This window comes from Naumovozyma dairenensis, chromosome 4, assembly GCF_000227115.2.
Source record: "Naumovozyma dairenensis CBS 421 chromosome 4, complete genome".
Lineage (NCBI taxonomy): Eukaryota > Fungi > Ascomycota > Saccharomycetes > Saccharomycetales > Saccharomycetaceae > Naumovozyma > Naumovozyma dairenensis.
Window position 1 is genome coordinate 714,695 of NC_016482.1, and position 25,060 is coordinate 739,754.

Sequence of the window (25,060 nt, forward strand, 5' to 3'; positions counted from 1 at the left end):
CAAGACAAGTATCATCAAGAGAGGTACTGGCAAACTTAAGTGTGCTGAAATAAGAAGGATATACTTACCTCTGATAATTTTGAATAGACTATTGGCTAACAATGTCACTAACTGCACAGGAAATTAATAATATCGAATTAAAGGTCGAATACAATGAACAAGATACGGCATCAACCAAGTATCTGGACACTTTGTCCAAGATCAGTACGCTAACAAGTTCCATTCTTCATGGGACTCTTACAGATGACACGGAATTGAATAATGTAGAAGATCTTGAATTGGAAATGGAATTAAGGTATATGGAACTAGCTAATTCTGTTGAAGTTAGAAAGATTAATTTTGAAAATTTTGAAACAAGTAATAGTAAAAATTTCGAACAAATGGCAGAGAAACAATTACCTGCTTTGAAAAAATTCAATCAATTGACGTTGGATAGATTGTTGAAAGTACAAAGATTGTACGAAGCTGTAGCAATGATTAATTTAGAAATCGAGGATCTTTCTGCTGGGAGAACAAAATTGATATTGAAAAAATCAGATTGGATTGATGAATTAGGTGAAGAGTTGACTGAAACACTGATCAAGAGGAAATATCTGACCTTTGAAAAGGGTTATGAAGCAAGAGAAGATGACCCACTTTTACGTGCATATGATGATTTTTCAAAAGGACCAAAAGAATTGAGACGTACTAATGAATCGTTGAAAGAAGAAATTAGTAGGCTAACGGAGGAAGTAAAGGTATACAAGAACAAATGGCTACAAAATGCAGAGATCTTTACGAGAGTTACGTCGGTGCTAAAAGATGAATTAAAGAAAAGATTAGATCATGATTCTTTGGAAACAAAGGAACAGCAAGAAGAGTTTGATGATTATGAAGATGAAGAAGAAACAGCAAGGTATAAAAGACAGAGGGAAATCGAGAATTCTGACCAAGAAGAACGTGACGATGAAAATGAACAAGAGGATTTACAAGATATTGAAAACGAAAATATACCCATGTCTGATAACGAAGGAGTCGATGAGGAACCTATTATCGATGCAATAATTCAAGATGACGAAGCAACAGAAATGCGTAATTCCTTACATGAAAGTGAATCTGAAAAAAATTCTGACCAGGAGAAAGGTGACGAAAATGTAATTAGTGGGGATGAAAATAATGACGATCATTCGTTGGAACTTATAGGTGAAAATGATGAAGTGAAGGATGATCCTATGGATGATGAAGATAATACTAATAGCCGTGTTGAAGAAAAAGGAACAGAGGAACATGAGGATGAATGAATTACATTGTAGGAATGTATCATACCGATATAAGTGAACTAACCTACTTTACATAATTTAGATATTTCTACGTCGTGTCCTAAATAATCTTATTAATATACGTAAGATAATAACCCTACCCAAGTTAATAAATTAGTAATACCTATACAATCAACTCATTCAAATTATCTTTTGGTAGTAGCCACGTTTTTTGAAACCAGTTCTACATCTTTACATGACTTTTACATCATAATCGGTATATGTATCGACAGTCTTATTCAACACAGCTTCCTTCAATAAGCTCTTCAGAAATTAGCTGATAACAACCGTTATGTACGGTACTATTTACGTTTAAGATAGTTAAGAAAAGAAAACGGGAAAAAGTATTTGAAATTTAATAATATTTTGAATAATAATCTTTAATAAAAAACATCCCAATTAATTAATTGTTGTACATGTTATATTTTTATATGTTATTTGTTGTTTACACAGTTTCTAAGACTTCGTCCTTGAAACCAGAAACTTTCTTACCCTTTTCTTCACCAGAAGCTTCACCATGTAAAGCCATCAAAGAACCCAAATCGAATTTTGGTTGTTTCAATAACTTAACCTTTCTAATGTGAACATTTTGTAATGGGAAGATATCCTTGGTAGCGTTTTCAATTTCCTTGTTAATAACTTCTGGAATCAACTTGGAAGTCAATTGAGCTAGAGTACAGTTTTGAACTTCTCTGGTCAAGATTTCAGAAATAACCTTTCTGATAGCTCTAATATGAGAAGATTGAGCGTAAGCAGTTCTCTTGACTTGGTTAGCTTGCTTTCTAGTGAAGGCAATGGCGAAAACTCTCAAAACATAATCATCAGCAGTCTTGACAGTGACATTGGCTTCAATCAAAGTTTGCCATTTTCTGACCATGGATCTCAATTTGTCAGTGGTAAAGTCCATACCGTGGAAGTTGGTCAATAGATTCTTACCTTGGACTTCATCAACTCTCAATTTGACTTTTCTGAAAGAGTGGTCTTCAGAACCTTGTAAGTCAGCCAAACAAACTTCAACGACTCTGCCCTTCAAAGCGTCGGCAGCACTCTTCAAACCGGTAGACTTGTTAACCAAGGTCTTACCGACATTTCTGTTTTCAAAAGTGGATGGGGCTTTAATGTCAAACCATTCCTTTCTGGTGAATGGGTCAACGACCTTCTTCTTCAAACCCTTCTTACCCTTGGATAGTCTCTTATTCTTACCAACAGCCATGATTAGTTTAGATCGGTTTACTGCTCTTCTGTATGGGGAAAAACTACCTCTAAATTAGTAGGTCTTATTGTACTAATTATCTGTATTTTCTTAATTAACTACTTTTTTTTGCAATATGCAAACTGCTACTATCTAACCTACCTGGGAGCCTAATTCATTCCTAGCGCTCACTTAGGTTGCAATGCTTTAGGCAGGGCGCACTGTAATTAGCCAAGTTCGCACACGCCTCTCCTAACCCAACTCAGACAGTTGAGTCTTTCTCTCTTCGGGCCCGCATCGTAGAAGGAGCGGTGCTTATTTCACTTTCTTCCGTCTTTCCCTTTCTTTCCGTTCAAATTAAATGGTGTGCGGATGTTGGTCGTTTTTCAAATGGTGTGTGGATGCCGACAGTCCAATGGTGATGAGGTCTTCAATTTAAGTTGAACATACAGTACCGATTATGGAACTGGATAAATACACGTCGTCGAGTTAAGTATATACAAGAAAGCTCAACTTTCTTCTTGTTTGGCAATTCCTCCATTGATTGGAAAATAAGAAGAATATGAGTTTTCCTGTCTTTGCTGAATTTACCCTTAATTAATGGCTTGAAAAAAGGTGTTGATAAATGTCAAATAGCTCATCTCCTGAACATGAACCCATACCTGCTGTACGGAATCAAGTAGATCTACAAGTCGGTCTAGTAGGCGATGCTCAAGTGGGCAAAACATCATTAATGGTCAAATACGTACAAAATATATTTGATGAAGAATATACACAGACACTTGGTGTAAACTATCTGAAACGCAAAGTAAGATTACATTCTACAGATATCATTTACTCTCTTATGGATCTTGGGGGTCAGCGTGAATTTATTAATATGCTCCCCATAGCGGCAGTGGGTTCATCGGCTATTATATTCCTATTCGATTTAACCAGGCCAGAAACCCTGAATTCGATTAAAGATTGGTATAGGCAAGTGAATGGGTTGAATGACGTTGCTATACCGATACTTGTGGGTACTAAGTATGATCTCTTTATTGGTCTCGATAGCAATTACCAAAATCACATATCCAATTCTGCTATAGAGTATTCAAAGATAATGAATTCGCCTTTAGTATTTTGCTCTACAGCAGAAGGTATTAATATCCAAAAGATTTTCAAAATTGCATTGGCCAAGATATTTAACTTGACCTTGGTGATTCCGGAAATTACCACTGTCGGTGATCCATTATTAATATACAAAAATTTGGGCAATGCCACTAATAAATGAACGATACATATTTTTCTTCTCAAACAAGAGCATCGTTTACTAATGGTAGTAACGCATTCTATATATCATCCGGACTCGAACTTAACATTTACATATTTTTGCATTTTTAAGAACATAAATTTATTCAGAGTAACGTTGTTAAAAAAATCATGGCATCAAAGTTTAAAAAGTTTATAAGTATTTCTATCAATATAACCACGTAATAAAGTGCGTATAATATAAGTGTAGTTTTAAAATGGAATCAATCAAAGATCTTTTATATAAATGTCTTGATCAATTGCTCGTCTTATTTCGTCAGAGGATATATTTAGTTTAATACATGAAGATCTTTCATTTTTCATGTTAACTTTGATAAGAACATCAGCTTCCACTAAATGGTTGATTGTGAAATCCCAAGAAACAATTCGCAGTTGCTCTATTGCATCCTTTTGACTATTTCCATAGAGCGTTTCATTGATACCCACAATGAATTTATTGGTTCCATTAATATCCAATAACAATTTTATTTCATCAATGACATCACCTAAATTTTGCTCGTATAATCCATTCTTTTTCGTAAGATTCAAAAGCGCATAAAGGAATAGTTTTGACGTAAACGGTAGATGACTGATATAGTCGACAGTATGGGAGTTAAGAGATTCATTTAAAGCCTGCATTATATGCCTTATATGAATCGTTTGTACTTCCTCTTGATCAGTGTCCTCCGATTTACCCTCCTTAGCAGTTTCATCACTGTTAATAGTTGCATCGTAACTATAGCCATGTTTTACCATATAATTCGTTTCAGCGATTTCAGCTGCACGTTTACATATTTTTAGTGCCCTTCTTGCATCACCACTGACACTAGCAACCTTTCTAGATGCAATTTCAATGGCATCGGGACTCATTTGTAAACGGATCTTTTTCATCCCAGCTGGTAATGGATCTGTTTCTTCAGTAGATTCTAGTTGTATGGCACTACCAGTTTGGGAATCCACATAAAAATAACTACCATTTAAACCTTTCAATCTAAAATCAATGATATTTTTCAATTCTTCATGTGTATACCCTGTAAACATTATTCTTGTAAACCCTATTCTCGAAGAAACTTTGGAACCCAATTGTCTTTCCGGTAAATCCATTGTATTCGCCACAGCAATAACTATTAATTTCGCATTAGTATATGTCGTCCAATTGAAAAAATTGTACATGATATCTTGGGATTTATTTACAAGAGCATCTAGTTCATCCAAGAGTACAACAGTGGCAAATTTCTTATTTTGTGGAACTTTGTTGAAGTAAAATTCTAAAGATTCCATAGATGCTGCCCATGTTAGCCGTTCCCCTGAAATCTTATTCCAAAGTACTTCATAACTATCAGTTGCCTTCACCATTTTCAAACCGTTGATTTCAACAAATTTGAATTTAGGTAATTCATGTTGATTCGCCGAGCTTATTAGATCTTTGATGACCTCTTTAATTGTTAAAGTTTTACCGACACCAGGTGTTCCCGCTACATACAAAGTTGTCGCAGATTCTGATTCTAACGCACTGTAAATGCTTAAATAAATCGATGCAAATTTATTTTCACGAGCCGGTAAATATTCATCGAAGTTTTTAGATTTAACAATCTCCTCTTTACCATGTGACGAATATAATTGTCTTTTCACTTTAGAGAAAATTGTTTCCACAACTTTATGCCCATTTGATGTCTTCAGCTTATCTTCCAAATTATGATGTGCCAAATCACTCTTATCTGAGCTTTCTTTGAATGAACTCACTTTTCTGAGATCAGGTATGGCTGCTATTGATCTAAATCTTTTGGAAAATGGAGTATACTTCTTCTTTGCACGATTGACATTTCTCTTTGTAAATTTTCTTATAACAGGTGTGCCCTCAGATGTCTTAGGAATTGTGAGCCCCTGTACCGTTAGTCTATGAGGGTATTTCCTTGTTCCGCCTTCTTTTGGTGGACGACCTCTTTTCCTTCCTGGTACTGGTTTTTTACTCATAGATTTCATCCTTGGCAAACCAAAATCTACATCCTCATCATCATGATCAGATACCAATTCATCTTCATTTTCGATTTCGATGTCGGAATTTGAAAATGAACCAGATTCATCCTCTGTTTCATTCATTTCATCCGTAGAGCTGTTATTAACGTCAGAGCCAGAACCTGCATCGGAATCAGAATTAGATGCATCAGAATCTGATTCCTTATATCCGTCATTGATGGCAGTAAACGTTTTTATCCTTTCCTCTGGGCTAAACCGTTTACGTCTTTTTTCTCCAGTAGGGTCTCCATTCTCGAACCGCCCTAAAATGGGTCGAGCTCTACTTTTAATATAATCCATAGCTACTTTTGGCTTAAATCTTAACATTATTTCCTTTTCTTCACAAAAATTAATTTCTCTGAACTTTTCAGTTGAAGGATATGAGATATACCTTACTACGAAGTCTTTCTTTGGGTTATTCTCACTCTTATCCCAATCTTCTTGTGACATTATATTAGCCATTGAAATGAAATCTACTAGTAAGATTTCTGATAATTCTAATGTTAAATAAAGTTCTGATTTATTCACATTTTCAGCAATTATGCGATTCAGATCTTCAATGGTGGGTGTCCCCTTCAATTGATCTTTATCGAAGGCTTTAAAAAATTGAATAGCATCTAGTTCAAACCATCTTAAATAATTGAATGACCATATTTCCACGAGGTTATTCAATGTGTTCAATCTAATCTCATGGATCATATATACAGCCCACGTATCAGTCTTTTTATTGTTCATAACGACACTATCACCACGCCCAATCCTCAAATTATCTGATTTCCTTTCCAGATAAACCTTTTCCTCTTTACCTCTCCTACGTCTTCTCCGTTGATTTTCATCTAAGATATTTCCATTTTCATCGGTGATTATTATCTCCCACCCTTTTAAATCATCCCAAGATTCAGCCATGTCTAGATTCTATCAATAAGCAAAAATGTATATTTTGTAAGATCCTCGGATGGTTAATTAACCTATATCCCATTGACCTTTTCCTTTGCATAAGTTCTCGAGGTAAGTTACTTTTACGTATTCAGATTTACTTGCGAAGATCAACTATATTAACATTTTTTGTCATAGTTTTTCCAGAAAAGCTATCCGGAAAAGACATCGGCGGCAAAATTTCGAGGATTTTTGCGAAACGTAAACAAGTCGTTGATGTTGGTCTGTAAGGGTAGACTATTTGGCATATTCACCCAAATCATAATTAATGTTATATGTAGATATCCGCATCAAATTCTTCTTATGTTTATATCCATTGTTTGTTGCTTATCTTTGATCTTGAGGGCGTTTTTTTATTGTCTTCTTTTAGCTGAATTCTCGCCCCTTTTCGTATATTCAAACCATTCATAGTTACAAAAAAGTACTGGGGAAATTTAAAGTCTGTTGCTTTAAAGCGATTCAATAAAACAATTGTTAGTGTGAGTTGCATTTGCTGGAACCGAATATTCTATAGATGCATAGGATAAGAATATTAAGAGCAAGATTAGTCATAGAGCAGATCCAAGATAGAACATAAGTTCTGGAACTCTATGGAACATTACGAAATATGATTCTAGAAAATAATAGAAAAGTTGTAGAATATTCTAGAAAAATTTATGATTAGAATAGGCTTATCCGACTACGTCTGAATATCTCCGGTTCTTATGTGAAGATAATATTTCTGTCCAAATGAGAAATTATATAAAGGACATGAAATGCAAGAATGTTAGGTATTAGTTTAAATACACTTTTAATTATATAATATATAAAAAACCACGAAGAAAACATTGTATATTATTAATAAATGATTGAAACATATAAATCTGATATTGCTCCACAAGATAAGATCCCAAAATCTCATCATGGTAGCGACCGAGCAACGCATACTGGCCTTCACACCAGTGCTGCTCCAGATCCGAGGACTCATGAACAAAGTGAACCATCACTTATCAACAACTTTGCTGATCTAAATTTACATGATATCCCACGCGCTTCCCACATTCAGTCATTCAACTTCCCTCAACAAGAGGCAAGTACCACTGTTGATCCAAATAAATCAACATCATCTAACAAGGATAAGGTGCCACCTTCTTCTATGTATGAACAATCCACTCCAAAAACGTTCCATTCATGCATGCACCATATCCATATCACTACTATGGGATGCCCCCACCACAAGGCTATTATTACCCATATCCTGCCATGAACCATAATATGGCACCCCCTTCCCACCATGTCGGCCCCACCTTCGCCACATGTGTATTCACAACCAATGTATAATAATCATTTGCCAATTCCACAAACATTTTCCCAGCCGCCATTGCAACCTATTGTCAATCACTATAGGGATGTTCCTCATGCATTAAATCCTCAAAATCCATCACCGCTTTACCCTATTTCAAGTACCGGTGAATTTTCCAATTGGATTAGGACTCTGATGGACCATCTCAAATCATCTCAATATGGTGATTTAATTCCAAATAAACATGGCGTAGCTGCAAGAACACCTTCTCACTGGGAAGAACTTGGCCTCCAGTGGTTATTTTCCACTTATGTTAAAGATTTTATCTAATGGTCAACAGGCCAGAGGCTCTGTACCTCTATTTACTATATTGCAAAGAGCTATGACCTTAGCCATGCAAGCCACTGATATCACTATTATCATGCGGAAACTACGTGACCTTCATTTCGAAGGCAAAGAACCCGCCTTTATCTTTAACGCTAATGTGCAATCTATCATTTCACAGATTGACACAAAGGAACTCACTCAATATGAACCATTAATCAAAGACTGCATTTTAAATGCTCTTACCGGTCCATACTCCACTATCAATAAGGAATTTCGCACATCGCAAAGTCCGTACTCTATTTCGGACATATACACTCGTATTTCCGCCGAATACGATTACATTACCACCACTCAATCAGCACGACCCAAGTGCTCCTACTGCCACATAGTGGGCCATACTCGCGATCAATGCTTTAAGGCAGTAGCTCCCTCTACTGCCAATCCAATTCCCAAAGCGAAGTCTAACACTAGAACGCCTAGGTCATCCCCAACTCATAGAAAACAGTCAGCCAAATCTTCCAAAATTACCAATAATATAACCGTCGATCGAACAACTGAACACGATCACTATTGGCTTAGGCCTGATTCACTTCCTATAAACGAGGATCAACATTTTATCTTAGATTCTGGTGCGAGTGTCACCGTTGTCAAAAACGGTTCCATTCTTCATGACCTTCACCAAACTGCCTCTCCACCCGTTATCTCTTCTTCACAAAATATTCCCATGCGCTGTACAGGACAGGGAACTCTCAGACTGAAACTTTACCATTCAAAAACAATCGACATCCCAGCATATGTCATTCCCGAATTAGAGCATAATCTTCTCAGTACCAACTCACTTGAGCATCATGATATCTTCGTTGATGCTAAACATGGTACTCTTGAATCTCGAGATGGAAATACTCTTGCACAGTTTGTGAGATTTAACTCTCTTCCATGGTTAACATTTCATCATGTTGTAATCCCACCACATGCCCGAATCAACAATCTTATACAGAAATTTCCGTTAGATGTTGTTCATCGTCTACTTGGACATGTCAATGTTAAAAGTCTACAGCAATCGATCAAAAATAAAACTTTTGATCATTTTACGATTGAAGACATTGACTGGACGGGTATCTCTACCTTTCAATGTATAACGTGCCTACAAGGCAAAAGCCGCAAACACAATCATACTGTAGGATCACGTCTCAAGTACCAGAAGAATTATGAACCATTCCAGTACATTCATACGGATGTCTTTGGTCCTGTCTCTGTAGACAAACCTTATCCATCTTGGTTTGTCGCCTTTACCGATGAGGCTACTCGTTTTCGCTGGGTCTTCCCATTAGAAAACAAAACGGCCGATCTTATGCTACATGTTATTACTGCACTAGTAAACACTATAAAACGTCAATTCAACTCTAAGGTGCTCTGTTTCCAATTTGATCACGGGCGTGAATACGATAATAAACTCCTTCAAAATTATCTTGAGAGTAATGGTATTCAATCCATATTCAATTCGGTAGCTGACTCCGCCTCCAATGGTGTTGCTGAACGAATGAATTTGACTCTGCTAAATGATTGTCGCACGCTGCTCAAAGCTGCTCAACTACCTGACAATCTCTGGTTTTATGCCATTCAATTTTCTACAGTTATTCGCAACTCAGTCTACAATGAATCCATAAAAAGCTCACCTCGAGCCATTGCTGGTCTATCTGGATTAGATGTCAAAACAATCTTACCATTTGGTCAACCGGTTATCGCTCATAGAACCAAAACCTCCTCTAAGTTACATTCTCGAGGCGAACCAGGTTTTGCATTGACTCCATCTACTCACAGTTACGGATACTTAATCTACATCCCAAGAACTCAAACAATCATTGATACAGCTAATTATGCCGTTGTGAAACAGAACGTTTCAACGTCACATTCCGCTGACCAAAATGCATCAATAATCGATCCTCTCCTCGATGCATTCAATGATCATGTACATGACACGGATTCCCCTTTACAAACTCCATCTTCAGTCTCCGACACTCATGTCTCATCCTCCGATGAGTCCCCCGGTCCTACAGATCGTACTCAATCCGTAGACACATCCACCTATAATTCGGATCCCGACTACGTTTACCAGACTGATACTGACTATGATACACAATCTGATGAAAGTAATTCTGATGATTCATCCTTAGACCAATACTTGGACCCCATCCCTGACTCATTCAGTTCTACCCATAACTCTAAACCTTCCACCGATAGTACCCCTTCGGGCGGTACTCCATCTCGATCCAATATCCTTCATTCTGGAAAAATCGACAAACTCCCCTTTTACGGTAACTCATTACCAACTTCAACCGGTTTGGGCGGTAGTAATAAGCCAAGGATATCGACACACCAACAGGATTTGATACGTCGCATTGAAGAAAGAAAGAGGCAAAGATCTGATGATATAGAAACCGATAGCAAGGATGATAATTCACACCGAAACAAAAAGTCTAAACAAACAGTGAACTATATCAAGGCTACGAACCATTCGATAAACGCTATAAAGTCGATCCCATTACAGACAAGTACATTTTATCCACAGGCAATTACCTACAATAATAATGAGACTGAAAAACAATTGTTCCAAGAAGCTTACGAAAAAGAAATCTCTCAGTTGAAGAAAATGGGTACTTGGGACGAAACGGCCATTGAAGAGGAATTAGTCGATAAAAATAAGATTATAAACTCAATGTTTATATTTACAATCAAGAGAGATGGCACACATAAATGTCGTTTAGTAGCCAGAGGAGATCAACAGAAGGATGGAACATATAATACTGACATGACTGCAAACACGGTTCATCATTATGCCTTAATGACATGTCTATCTAATTGCTTAAGCAATTCATATGACATTATCCAGCTAGACATAAGCTCTGCATATCTATACGCCGACATCGATGAAACTCTTTACATCAGAGCCCCACCTCATATGAACATGAAAAATAAAGTATTTCAATTACAAAAGTCTTTATATGGACTAAAACAATCTGGTGCTAACTGGTACAAACTAATTAAAGGATTTCTAACAGATAAACTAAATATGACTGAAGTCCTAGGATGGCCATGTGTATTTATGAAAAGGAAAGATAAACAAGTATTGATAATCTGTTTATTTGTTGATGATATGATACTGTTCACTAACTCAAATAAAATGGCAACTGACGCAATTGAACTATTAAAGACAAGATTTGCTACAAAGGTTATAAACGACGGTAAAGATAACACAATAAACAAATATGACATTCTAGGTATGGAAATCGAATATGTTAAGAACCAATCCATGAAATTTGGCATGGAAAAATCTCTAGAGGAGAAACTTCCAACGCTAGGTATTGACTTATCGAAGTTAAGGAAAGTCCCAGGAACCCCAGGCCTGATTATAGAAAAGGAGGACATCAAAGTTACCAAACAAGAATATAACCAAAAGGTGAAATGGATGCAACAAATCATTGGACTCGCATCTTATGTTGGTTACAAATACAGGTTTGATTTATTATACTACATTAACGTACTAGCAAGACATACATTATATCCAAGTGGTACGGTAATCCAATTAGCTAAAGAACTGATCCAATATTTATGGAACACAAGAGGAAGGAAATTAATATGGTTGAAATCAAACAATTCGAATACCCACAATAAATTGAATATAATATGTGACGCTTCATTCGCAAACCAAGAAAACTTCAAGTCTCAATACGGTCATATAATAAAGCTGAATGATAACATTATTGCCGGAACGTCATCCAAAAGTACTATCACATGCTCTTCATCAACAGAAGCAGAATTATACTCTGTTAGCCAAGCTATTCCTCAATTTGAATTATTAACGGCCCTTAGTAAAAGAATCGAAGATAAACTATAGAACTGAAATTGATCTCTGATAGCCAACCAGGAATAGCCTCCATGAAAAACAATGATGAAAAAATTATGAAGAAAAAATTTTATGCAATTAGACTACTAAGATTAAAAGAAGAGATAAAAGAAAAGGATATCAAACTCGAATATATTAACACTAAGGAAAACCTCGCAGACATTCTTACTAAACCACTACCAGTAAAAACTTTTACTGAGTTAACCAAGGATTGGATATATTAACGCTATTCAACCATGGGCGGTATGCTGGAACCGAATATTCTATAGATGCATAGGATAAGAATATTAAGAGCAAGATTAGTCATAGAGCAGATCCAAGATAGAACATAAGTTCTGGAACTCTATGGAACATTACGAAATATGATTCTAGAAAATAATAGAAAAGTTGTAGAATATTCTAGAAAAATTTATGATTAGAATAGGCTTATCCGACTACGTCTGAATATCTCCGGTTCTTATGTGAAGATAATATTTCTGTCCAAATGAGAAATTATATAAAGGACATGAAATGCAAGAATGTTAGGTATTAGTTTAAATACACTTTTAATTATATAATATATAAAAAACCACGAAGAAAACATTGTATATTATTAATAAATGATTGAAACATATAAATCTGATATTGCTCCACAAGATAAGATCCCAAAATCTCATCAGCATTTTTAGTAGATATTGTGTTTTTTGTTCATTCTTTGAATAGAATAAAATATCTTGGAGATGTCATTCTCTTTTAGAGAGTATAAAAAACAAATAACAAAATATCAAAGGAAATATAAACAAAATAGAATAATAAAATGACATAAAGTTTTTTACTGATTTAGCACCAGAGCCGCGGAGGTCTATTTGTTCATTTACCTGAGAGTTATCAGAGTGATCTTGAGTGTTGTTGTTATTGTTCATAATGTTATTGATGACGTTGATGTTGTGTATTAATTATGTAATAGTTATTTACTAGTGTATGTGGCTAATTCACTATGTCTATTCGTTATTCGTTGTGTACTGTTCTTCAGTTCTATATATTCAAGGAGGTCTTTCTATCTTTTATCTTATTACAATGTCCACTTATATATTCCACACCACGATTCAAGAGGTTGATCCGGGCTACATATATTCACTCACACAGTCTTCATTCACAACGAGGCTTCCCAACCACCTATTGTTCCTCAAAGGGTCGAACGCTCAAGACTTTTTTCAATCTTTCTTGACAGCAGTTTTCTTTAAACAGTACTAAACGTCAAGAATATTATTTGCGACACAACATTGCAGCAGGCATTTTTACGAAGGGCATGATGAAGTTATTTCAAAAGAGTAAAACGGCTTAAAATAAAAAGTTTCCAGAAAGGGAACCCCAATTAGAAATAATTACCTAACTTTCTACAGATTTTTATTTTTTTGTAGTCAATAAAATAATGTTGATTTTCAAAAGATTTATTGTCTGGGCGATCCTTTTAGGTTTGACATCAATTCAATTTCTACTTTATTTACCAAGTTTTACATGTACATTTTCTCCATTGTCCTCATTTTGCTCACCACAATTCAATTTTGGCATTGTTGGAACATCAATAGCTGCAAAGGAATTCATTGGGAGTGTTAGAGAATTTTTGAAATTATTATCTTATTTGACCTTGGATATGGGTTGGTCCAATGAATTGATTGATCCTGAAATTTACAAAGATGAAAATTTGATTGATACGTTCCAAGATTCAAATGTCTATAAAGTTAATTATTTAGGGTTCTGTAAGAAAAATGACATTGAAGACAAGAAAATTTATTGTGTATCTAATGGTTTGGCAGGGATGGATATTTTAGGTATATTGATCAGAGATATCGGATTGCAACTAGGCGAGCTGTCTTCTGCCCACGTCAATGACACTAGACAACTAGGTGATTCAATGGTTTTCACATACCATTTGACATTGAATTCGCTTCGAAAATTGTTTAAGAATGACAAGAAGAAGGATAAAGGATTCTCAAAAATTTTGTTAGGTGACCAAAAAAATGCAGATGGACCAAAAAATTACAGAAGAGGTATTGACATAGCGTATACTCTGATGCTATTCAACAAGGTATTAACCATAACATATTTAACCGAGTTTAGCATCAGTTTCATTTGTGTCGCCATTGTGGTTGCGTTTGGCATGGTATTACTCTGGGGCAAACACCATCGGTTTATTCCTTTATTTTTGAAAATTTTTGGTTCGCTATTGATGCTATTATCTACCATCACATTTTGTTGTAACATAATATATTTACTAATATTGAAGGCATGGGAAGTTAATACAAGCGAAACGACTAGTGTAACAGGATGGGAAATGCTGAAGGTATCAATTGGAAGTGGCTTCATGATCAATGGTGTCCGATATGTTCTTCAATGGGTATTTCTTCCGGTGCTATTCTTAACTGCGAATCATTATGGTGTAAAAGCTACCAATGATGATAAAACAAAAGAGAATGATAATGGGAACAGGAGTGGCAGTAGCAGTTATTTAATGACTGATGTTGAGGAGCAGATGAAAGAAGTAAATAATCCATTTGTATCAGCCAAGATGATATAATTATAATGCTGTTTGTACATCAAAGATATAACATTTCTAGTTGTTCCATCTTCAACTACATTGCTAGTACCCAGAGCTTGTCTTACGTCCGTGTTAGATCTCAATCAATCGCATTGAGTGATGGCTTCATATTAGAAGTTGAAGTTATACGCCAAACTGAAATTCTTGAAAAATTCATTATGCTCGTTTACGTGTACATGGAAAAATTGATTACATGGCAATAAGGACATCGCATCAATTTTAGCTAATCCAAAGATATAAAACCTCTAGTCATTCGACTAATATAGGAGTCCAGCCATATTCACAAAAAGTATATACGTAACCAATGGCTGCCAGTCTGAAAGTGTTCGATGCCTTCCCAAAAATAGAAGATCAGAACAAGAAGAAATCAACGAAAGGTGGAATTACATCAATATTGACATATGTCCTAATTATCTTCATAGCATGGTCAGAATTTGGTAGTTATTTTGGTGGGTTCGTTGATCAACAATATATAGTTGACGGAATGCTGAGAGAAACTGTTCCAATAAATTTAGACTTATATGTCAATGTCCCATGTGAATGGGTCCATGTTAACGTTAGAGATCAAACACTAGATAGGAAATTTGCTTCTCAAGAATTGAAATTCGAGGAAATGCCCTTCTTCATCCCATTTGATGTGAGACTTAATGATAACCCAGAGATAGTGACACCAGAACTAGATGAAATTCTAGGAGAAGCCATCCCAGCTGAGTTTAGGGAAAAATTGGATACAAGAATGTTTTTCGATGAGAATAATCCAGATAAAAGTCATTTACCTGATTTTAATGGGTGTCATATATTTGGGTCTGTAAATGTTAATCAAGTAGCAGGTGAGTTACAGGTTACTGCTAAAGGACATGGTTATGCTGATTATCATAGAGCACCATTAGAAAAGGTCAATTTTGCACACGTTATAAATGAATTCTCATTCGGTGAGTTTTTCCCATACATAGATAATCCTTTGGATAACTCGGCCAAATTTAATATGGATGATCCATTAACTGCTTACGTATATGACACATCAGTCATACCAATGATATATAGGAAAATGGGAGCAGAAGTAGATACATTCCAATATTCTGTGGCTGAACACCAATATAAGAGCAAAGAATCATCTAGCTCTAACTCATTTAGAGTACCTGGTATATTTTTCCAATATAATTTCGAAAATCTCTCGATTGTAGTGAGTGATAGGCGTTTAGGTTTTATCCAATTCATAGTAAGATTGGTTGCAATATTATCATTCGCTGTTTATATTGCATCTTGGCTGTTCATTCTAGCTGATATGTTTATTGTCATCATTATGGGACCAAAATGGTCCCTACGCTACCAGCCATCCGAACAATCTCATGGTCTCTTAGAATAATCTTCCTTTTTATATCTTTGTCCTTCGTAAATTATATAGATAAATAATATTAAAAAAGAATCGAATAGATTGTAAAGAACATCCTAAATAATATTTACGACGTAGATGACTTTAATGTTGGCCTCGACTATAAAAGGTCCATTATCCAATGAAACACTAAATCAGTCATCTTCCGATATCATGCCCTGAAATAAGAGTCCATAACAGGGGGAACTAAGTTCTCTAAAATGTTCATATGGATCGTCGGGATCCAAAATTTGCGTACAAATATAACAAAATGTTGTCCCACAAATTGTACATTTCATTTTATTACAACCTTCACTTCTTTGAATAACAGTCCTACATTTGGGACATCTTTGTAAATTGGATCCCTTCTCAGCGATAGCAAGATCAAGTAATTTTTCAGCAACGTATTCGTTGACCTCTGCTTCAAGTATTCGTTTGCCGTATTTAGCTTGTAATTCTCTTCTACGTTCTTCATCAGATGGTCCTAAGTTAGAGCATTCTTCAAGAATTTCCCTTGGTATTGTTGTCTTCCTGCCACATCTATTATTATAACCATGCCATGAATGTAAACAATCAAAACAGAAAGTGAATTTGCATTTCGAACATTGGATCATATAATCATCCAAATCGTCTTTTATACAAGGCCTCTTACAGCTTGGACAATTTGTACATGCAAGTGGCGAATGTTTTGAAATTTTTGTAGCCGCTTGTTCATAGAACAATTTCTCATATCTTTCACAGATATCTGGTGTAAGAATGCCATCAAAAAATTCGAATGGAATCTTTGGCGTTAATAAAGTCTCCTTAAGCTTAGAATAACTCTTTACATTTTCTAAATTAACCTCTTCAAAAGTACATTCTGGACATCTCACATTAACAATATTACCTTCTTCGATCATTTGCGTATAATAAGTTTTTGTACAATACAAACATAAGAAATGCTCACCACACGGCAGTTGTATCATTTTATCCCCTTTTTTTACGTCCACACAGATGCAACAATCAAAGTTTTTATGTGCCATTTCATCCTTTTGAATTATATGATATATTTCTTGGAATGCTTCAAATTCTTCTTTTGTGGCGCATTTTCTTTCATAATTAGGAAAAAGTTTGAAAGAAACCTCATCAATCAGGAAGCCAAAAATGAGCATCAAGATCGGTGTAGACGGTTCATAAACTGGCGAAGAGGGTCTTGTCATATCATCAAATTCTTCATAAATATATTCCAATATCTTAGCTTTGTCCACTTCAGACATCCATTTTGAGTGGAACTTTAACTCTATACTACCTTGTAGTTGTGGATATTTCGCAATATCGATCTTTAAAAATATAGAATCACCTGCTAACTTGGTAAAATTTAAACCACTTTCTTCGTAAACAACAGTCAGGTCAGTGGAAAAAAACATTTCGAATGGAAGTTCGCATGTAATGAACTTTTTGCTTCCCTCATCTACTTTTAGCTCCGGATACATATCCTTCAATAGCTGTAATTCCTCCTGAATACCATTTGAATAAGTCATGTTGTCATATTAGCTTAGAAAATGTAGCAATATTTTACTTTATGGAATATGGTCTGTAATATCTCTAAACAAAGAATGGTGTATCTTTATTCTTTCGAATAAACTATGCCTACCACCTAACGCTAAAAATGTTATTGTTCAGATCTTCACCTTCTCTTTTTAGCTTTATTTTTTCTACCAAATTTTTCAGATTTAGCCGCCCAAGCTTTAAGGTGTGTGTTAGCTATAAAAAATCAACAAATGGCTGTCCAAATTTGATAACTTATGGTACAAAAGTTAATACATGCTTTACCAATACTATATAAAAAAATAGATCACATAACTTATTCTACCTTAGGTTTCTTCGTTGGTCTTTCATCAGAACCACTTCCTTCTTCGTCATCACTAACTGGAGCATCAGAATCAAACTCTTCTGCAACATCCTCTTCACCAGAACTTGCATGGAAATCAACATCTTCAGATTCATCATCTTCACCAGCTGATCCCATATTTATATCACCTTCATCACTGTCTGAACCAAGAGCATTTTGTAATCTTTCTTGTGTTTCTTTCTCTTCATTCTTAACTCTTAAATTCTTTGATTTCAAAAACTGTTCAAGTAATTGTTGTTCTTCTTTGCTAATATTACCGAATGTTGTAGACCCTCTGTTCAAACGTAACACCACTTCTAAATCAAAAGTTCTAGAAGATGTAGAACTTTGACCTGCCCTGGAAATGTTCACGGAACTGACATCAGAGAATGGGATATATAGAGTTGGTTTAGTTAAGAAGAAGAAAGCATTATCTAAGGGATATAGATAACCTTCATTCGCCTTGTATGAACATGACACAGCACACTGATCAAACTTTGATGTATAACTACCTGGCACGATGACTCTACGGTCAGTCAACCCTTTTAGAACATGACTTATAACAACATGTGTCTTTGCATCGTATGACTTCTTTAATTTATCTTTGTAGTTAGCTTCATAATCGTCATCTTCTAGATTCAATTGAACTTCAGTTTCTTCATCTTTTTGGAATTGTAGTACTAAGAATGGATAAGTGGTTTGACCTTGACGCAATGGTGGTTCTATGGCTAAAACAATCAAATGGTGAATATCATCAGCTTTAGGAAGTGAAACGATTCTTTGGATTTGACGATGTTGTAGTTTGTATTCATAAGTTTTACCTCTAAGTCTGATGGAATTTTTGTAAATATCGATATCGTAACGGCCTCTTGGGGTAGCGAAGAAAACATCTTGGAATGAGACAATGGCATCACCTGCAACTTCACCAATATCTGCCTTCTCTCTTAATTCCCCATAGAATGCTTCAGCCAAACTCTTTTCTTCTTTCTCCATATCGACATCTTCACCTTCACCTTCTTTTTCTTCTTCTTTCTTTGGTACTTCTCCCTCTTCATCTCCGGTAGTTAAAGTACCTGGTATATAAAATCTCATTTCAACTAACTCATCACCGGCTGGTTGGTACTCTTCATTTTGAATATTAAATTCAATACCGACCTCATTTTTGGAAGTCAAATTAGTATTATTGATATGACTATATGGGACTTCAAAAGTTGGTTTCCCATTCAAGGCAAAAATCAATTCATTTCTAGCCAAATCAGTTTTCCCCCAATTCCAACCACGTAAAGAATGTTCCTTATGCTCAATTTGTATGCTAAACCTATGATGGAACTCACTCTTAATCAAATTGAAATCGTCTTGAGAAAACCCATCTAATTGAACAACACCTTGATTCTTGGTGTTAATCTTCAATTCATAACCTCTACAGGCTCTACTCCATTGAATAGTGGATAATTCAGTAGCTGGTAATAGGAATGGGGCCTTTGCTTTGTTCGAGGCAGACCCACCACTGGCGGATGCCTTCCAACCTAACCCTGAGTCAGCGATACGGAACCTACCGTTGAATTTGGATTGGTTTAAATAAATTCTGTCAAAATCAGCACTCATGGTTAATATTCTTGGGCAATTTTACTGTAATAACTATAAGAAATAGACTGATAAAGGAGGGTCGGTTGGTTGTACTTATACCTTCCTCTTCTTATTAACAATAGTTTTCCATGTAAAATGTCAACTGGATTTATTCATCAATCTGCAATAGTGTAAATTTCAACTGAGGCGTGTACCGGGTAATGGCAAAATACAACTACCTGTATGTAACTGTACCGTAGACATAAAATTAGATGAAGGAAGGGTCACCGCCAATACTAAAACCGATTCTAATTAATACAACTGCTACTAAGTTGTTAACCTAGGCATGACTATAACTGAATTTTTTTAATATGCTATCTTCTTTTTAAATGCTTACAAAGGATGGTCATGATATATGTTTTTTAAGGGTTTTGCACAATATATATAAATATATATGTAAGATATTATGATTGTATAGGTGGGTTCATGCCGCTTACATATATTCTTCTAGAATGCAGATTCAATACCTTTCAAGAATTCAGTAAAACCCACAGCACCTGGATCGGCAACATTAGAAGAATCACCAACATAGGAAGCTCTGCCGAATTTGGCCTCAAAAGTTCCTGTGGATTTGGCACCTTCAGCTGCCGCTTGAACGGCTTTCTTGAAGTCTTTTGACTTGGCAAATTCTTCGATGAATGGCGCCAACGCATCAACCAAAGTAGATGAGCCCTTCCTTGCCTTTGTATATTTGAATAAAGTTTCTAGTGCAATTTCGAACGCTTCAGCGGTAGCTTCTGCTGTGACTGGATCACCTTTATTCTTCAATACTTGAATTAATCCATGAGAAAATCCAGAAATTAAAATCGAATATAAACCACCAGATGTACCACCCATAGAGCCTTCAATAATATCCGAGATTTGAGCTGTGGCAACAGATAAAGAGGTCTTGGATAATTTATCTAGGTTCTCGGTTATGCCGTTGACACCGGCTACCAACGTGTAGCCACAATCACCATCACCAACTTGAGAATCCAATTTGGTAATATGTGGTTCACTCTTTATAATTTGTTCAGCACCGGCTTTCATCCATTTAGAAAACGATTCATAATCGTATGTACCAACTTCTTTAACTTTAACATCATTATGTAAGATCTCATGGTTAACAGATGGTGCCATCTTATTTTCGAAATCAGCAATTGGCCAACCAGGAGCATCCGTAAAGTCATTTAATAGATTAATGACTGAAGTAACTTCAGAAAACTTAGAAGATAACTCCTTATTAACTTTAGAAGCATTCAATAAAGTTATACTGAATCCATTACCATTGAATGAAGTCATTACAGTACCAACAATAGTTTTGACAGGCTTGATATTATACTGTTCAGCTAAGAAATCAGTGGTAATGGATGCAATGGATGAAATGATCAAGTTAGAAACTCCCCCTAGATTGTTGATTAATAAGACGACTTCATCGTCTTTCTTGAAATCAACGAATGCTCTATCCTTATCCGTGGAATCTAACAATTTGGGCAACATGTGATTAGAAATTAGATCTTCGGTTGATGGAATTGGTTCTAAGACTTTAACACCAGGCTCATTATGGATACCCATACCTAATTCCATTTGTTTTTCATTTAATTCACTTTCGAATTTTCTACCTGGAACTTTGCAGTGATCCAATGACGAACCAATGGTAACCATGGCATCATTGACAATATATGCCACACTTTCAGTACCATCTAAACCATACTTTTCCGAATACTTTTCTGCAAAGGCACCTACAATCTTATGGACTAAAACTGTACCTGCTAATGCTCTTCTTCCAACCATCCCACCTTTCTCTCTCCCAACGGCGACATCTTCGCCTACAACGACGACACGACAGTCAATTCCCAATGCTCTTGCCCTTTCAGCAGATAAACCGAAATGTAGGACGTCACCAGTATAGTTCTTGACAATTAAGAGAACACCTTTAGAATTTTCAGCAATCAATTGTATACCATTCAATATTTGCTTCGTGGAAGGAGAAGCAAAAACGTCACCACAGACAGCACCACTTAACATTCCTTCACCAATAAAACCAGCATGTGTAGGTTCATGACCACTCCCACCACCTGAAATCAATGCGATTTTATTCTTGTCTGTTGTTCTATACAGGAATTTTTCTTCTGGGACTAATGTGATTGAGGGATTGGCTAGGACAAATCCCTTGAGACTTGATGTGATAGGGTCTGATACTTCGAAAGACTTCATGTTCTTATTCTATTCAAGTGTGTTAATACTCGCTATATCGCTAAGTGGTAGTTACAGATGTCCGATTGTGAGTTAATGTTTTACTGGTTATCGATTAAATACAAACGAGATTAAGATGATCGGGAATCGTTTTTATAGCTATAGTTGTTTAATGACAAAAACCCTTTTTCGGAGATCGATGAGCAATATAGAAGGAATAGAGTTATTTTCCGTCACCACGTAATCACGAGAAAAAAAGGTACGTACATCGTTAGTTTGCCAAGAACAGCAGCTGCTAAACAAAAGCACGGGATAGTGTGATATTTAATGTAATTGAAATAGATGGAAAACAATTGTAAATAGGCCATATTACAGGTATCTGATATACTATATAGATATTCTGGTATTCGCGGTTAAGAAATAAAATATGTGAAAAAGAATGTATCTGCCTTACTTGTTGTATAAAAATTCCAGGTCTTGTTACTTTTTTCAATAAGTTAAAGCTCATATAAATATGGAAACTTAAAAAGGGTTTTGTAACTATTTTTTTTATCGTATATCTCAATAAACGCTCGATTTACTGTTCCTTCAGTATGACGGGTCATATACAGTCACCTGGGGATGTAATTTCCTGCTATCAATGGTAAGCCCATTATATCTACTAATCCAATACACTGAGCAAACCAAGGAATCACTAAATTGAAATAGCCTCAATTTACCAAGATTCTTCTCCTCTCTCTCTCGTGGACTAGTTTCTCCTTATCATCATCAGTAAATCATTCTATGGCTTTGTAGTGATTCATAGACAAAGTGCCCACACATTGTCGTATAAGAAGGACAACGTGAATCAATACCTAGAACGTTTCGTAATTGTATAATTTCGCTAACAAAATATTTATGAAGAAGACAATTTTACCCCATGTAACATGAAGTTCATGGGAAAATCCCATCCTACTCTTTCTTTCTATCTGATAGAAAATTATCATTCTACAAACGTGATAAATACCTTACATGATGGATCCTTAAAAACTTTCAATAGTCCATTCAAGTCAGATAAATAGTCACGTTCCAATGCTCTATTTCAGTACACCATAAAATTACTGTTTACACTTGTGTTTAACTCATTTAAATGACCTTCAACATGCCGAGGAGATATGAAGAAGGCACCAGGATAACGATAGATTTACATAACTTCTCCAATATTCATTCACTTTGTCGTACAACCTTTCAGAGTAGGAAATTCGTCTCAAACCCTGTCAAGAAAACATACAATGTAGATTTAATGGAGAAATTCTTGTTTCCCAGAGGCCTGAGGCAGAAGCTAATCTACTCAAACTCCGATACAAAAAAATCTTGGGAAGTAAAAACACTCACGCTGGGGGTCGAACCCAGAATCTTCTGATTAGAAGTCAGACGCGTTGCCATTACGCCACGCAAGCTTATTTCTTGGGTTTTGAAAAATATCCGAGCGGTATAACAAAGTATTGACTTTATGTCCAAGTGTCACAAAGAAGGATGTTTATTTTATTATTGTGTGTGCTGGAACGATATTCGTAGTAAGTATTACTATTAATATCCTATGGTAAATGTGTAGATATCAAGTTTGGTACAATGTCCTCTAATATGACGCGAAACGATTACCGAACCTGGTAAATGCTGGAATGATATTTTTAATAAGGTACTATTAATATCCTATGGTAAGAATACAGATATCAAGCTTGGTACAACGTCTTCTACAAAGACACGAACTAATGATTACCAAAAATGGTAAAGACGCGTAAGACTACAGGCATCGACGCGACACGATAGTTGAATTATCGTGTCTGCCAGCGTTAAGTCACATTTTCGTGTTTCTGTTTCATCATCAAGAAAGGTATAAATAGACCAATAACTCGAAGTTTCAATTCCTATTTTTTCTGATATTATTTTTTATACTTATATATTTTTTTATTATTTTATTTTTAAGAAAGAGGTAACCTTTTTTACACACATTAATAAGGAAAATTAGCTCTTACTATAATTCATAACAAACATAATCAATTTTTAGGATGGAAAATTACAACTACAAGATCAGAGAAAATATGAGAAAGGATGCTTCCGAGCGCTTGCATGGCATTCGACTTAATTCAACATAAGATATTCAATTATAATTCACTAAACGTTATACAGCTACAAAGATGTATGGTGCATAACGTAGTTGGGTCATTACTTCGAACCTGGTAAACTTCATAATAATTCTTAACTCACTTAACTGATAATGACACTTAACTGATAATGACACTTAACTGATAATGACACATAATTTCGTGACAGTAATTACTCACACCGCTCGGAAGCATCCTTTCTCATATTTTCTCTGATCTTGTAGTTGTAATTTTCCATCCTAAAAATTGATTATGTTTGTTATGAATTATAGTAAGAGCTAATTTTCCTTATAATGTGTGTAAAAAGGTTCCTCTTTCTTAAAAATAAATAATAAAAAAATATATAAGTATAAAAAATAATATCAGAAAAAATAGGAATTGAAACTTCGAGTTATTGGTCTATTTATACCTTTCTTGATGATGAAACAGAAACACGAAAATGTGACTTAACGCTGGCAGACACGATAATTCAACTATCGTGTCGCGTCGATGCCTGTAGTCTTACGCGTCTTTACCATTTTTGGTAATCATTAGTTCGTGTCTTTGTAGAAGACGTTGTACCAAGCTTGATATCTGTATTCTTACCATAGGATATTAATAGTACCTTATTAAAAATATCATTCCAGCATTTACCAGGTTCGGTAATCGTTTCGCGTCATATTAGAGGACATTGTACCAAACTTGATATCTACACATTTACCATAGGATATTAATAGTAATACTTACTACAAATATCGTTCCAGCAGATATGTTAGAGAAAAGTAGTGACTAGTAGTAAAGGTTATTGACAAGAGAAAAAGTATTTTGGAAAGATTATAAAAGGACTGAAAGTTGAACTAGAATTAGAGGTATTTTAGTTAGTTAGTTATATCTCTTTATTAGTTATTGTTTATACTATATCGCTCGGAAGCAGCGTTTCCTGCTAATCGTGTTTCATTATAAGCGTAAGATTCCAGTGTAGATTAAGATTTGTGCTAAATATGAATTATAATAAGGGTAATTTAATATCCTCCTTTTATTTTATGTAAAGGAGCTCGGTTTTATTAAAAATAA

General features: G+C 35.3%; 10 protein-coding genes and 1 non-coding gene across 11 annotated transcripts; 5 read left to right on the top strand and 6 right to left on the bottom strand.

Annotated features, from left to right (window-relative positions):
• Positions 1 to 101: 101 nt before the first annotated feature.
• On the top strand, positions 102 to 1,280 carry MFT1 (Mft1p; the record flags this gene model as incomplete). Its single annotated transcript, XM_003669811.1, has 1 exon — positions 102 to 1,280. One exon carries the CDS (start codon positions 102 to 104, stop codon positions 1,278 to 1,280), a length of 1,179 nt encoding a protein of 392 aa, XP_003669859.1.
• A 463-nt stretch (positions 1,281 to 1,743) lies between these two features.
• On the bottom strand, positions 1,744 to 2,511 carry RPS1B (40S ribosomal protein eS1; the record flags this gene model as incomplete). The annotated part of the gene is made up of 1 exon (XM_003669812.1): positions 1,744 to 2,511. One exon carries the CDS (start codon positions 2,509 to 2,511, stop codon positions 1,744 to 1,746), a length of 768 nt encoding a protein of 255 aa, XP_003669860.1.
• A 604-nt stretch (positions 2,512 to 3,115) lies between these two features.
• TEM1 (Ras family GTPase TEM1) lies at positions 3,116 to 3,760 on the top strand (the record flags this gene model as incomplete). The annotated part of the gene is made up of 1 exon (XM_003669813.1): positions 3,116 to 3,760. One exon carries the CDS (start codon positions 3,116 to 3,118, stop codon positions 3,758 to 3,760), a length of 645 nt encoding a protein of 214 aa, XP_003669861.1.
• A 245-nt stretch (positions 3,761 to 4,005) lies between these two features.
• ORC1 (origin recognition complex subunit 1) lies at positions 4,006 to 6,699 on the bottom strand (the record flags this gene model as incomplete). Its single annotated transcript, XM_003669814.1, has 1 exon — positions 4,006 to 6,699. The coding sequence occupies one exon, from the start codon at positions 6,697 to 6,699 to the stop codon at positions 4,006 to 4,008; it is 2,694 nt and encodes an 897-aa protein (XP_003669862.1).
• A 1,622-nt stretch (positions 6,700 to 8,321) lies between these two features.
• NDAI0D03060 (uncharacterized protein) lies at positions 8,322 to 12,233 on the top strand (the record flags this gene model as incomplete). Its single annotated transcript, XM_003669815.1, has 1 exon — positions 8,322 to 12,233. The coding sequence occupies one exon, from the start codon at positions 8,322 to 8,324 to the stop codon at positions 12,231 to 12,233; it is 3,912 nt and encodes a 1,303-aa protein (XP_003669863.1).
• A 1,420-nt stretch (positions 12,234 to 13,653) lies between these two features.
• Positions 13,654 to 14,799, top strand: SMA2 (Sma2p; the record flags this gene model as incomplete). The annotated part of the gene is made up of 1 exon (XM_003669816.1): positions 13,654 to 14,799. The coding sequence occupies one exon, from the start codon at positions 13,654 to 13,656 to the stop codon at positions 14,797 to 14,799; it is 1,146 nt and encodes a 381-aa protein (XP_003669864.1).
• A 325-nt stretch (positions 14,800 to 15,124) lies between these two features.
• ERV41 (Erv41p) lies at positions 15,125 to 16,186 on the top strand (the record flags this gene model as incomplete). Its single annotated transcript, XM_003669817.1, has 1 exon — positions 15,125 to 16,186. The coding sequence occupies one exon, from the start codon at positions 15,125 to 15,127 to the stop codon at positions 16,184 to 16,186; it is 1,062 nt and encodes a 353-aa protein (XP_003669865.1).
• A 161-nt stretch (positions 16,187 to 16,347) lies between these two features.
• ITT1 (RBR-type E3 ubiquitin transferase) lies at positions 16,348 to 17,712 on the bottom strand (the record flags this gene model as incomplete). The annotated part of the gene is made up of 1 exon (XM_003669818.1): positions 16,348 to 17,712. One exon carries the CDS (start codon positions 17,710 to 17,712, stop codon positions 16,348 to 16,350), a length of 1,365 nt encoding a protein of 454 aa, XP_003669866.1.
• A 323-nt stretch (positions 17,713 to 18,035) lies between these two features.
• Positions 18,036 to 19,667, bottom strand: POB3 (FACT complex subunit POB3; the record flags this gene model as incomplete). The annotated part of the gene is made up of 1 exon (XM_003669819.1): positions 18,036 to 19,667. One exon carries the CDS (start codon positions 19,665 to 19,667, stop codon positions 18,036 to 18,038), a length of 1,632 nt encoding a protein of 543 aa, XP_003669867.1.
• Positions 19,668 to 20,135: 468 nt separating this feature from the next.
• DAK1 (dihydroxyacetone kinase) lies at positions 20,136 to 21,884 on the bottom strand (the record flags this gene model as incomplete). The annotated part of the gene is made up of 1 exon (XM_003669820.1): positions 20,136 to 21,884. The coding sequence occupies one exon, from the start codon at positions 21,882 to 21,884 to the stop codon at positions 20,136 to 20,138; it is 1,749 nt and encodes a 582-aa protein (XP_003669868.1).
• Positions 21,885 to 23,230: 1,346 nt separating this feature from the next.
• NDAI0Dtrna5R lies at positions 23,231 to 23,302 on the bottom strand. Its single transcript has one exon. It is a non-coding gene; the product is annotated as a tRNA-Arg (tRNA).
• Between the last annotated feature and the right edge of the window lie 1,758 nt (positions 23,303 to 25,060).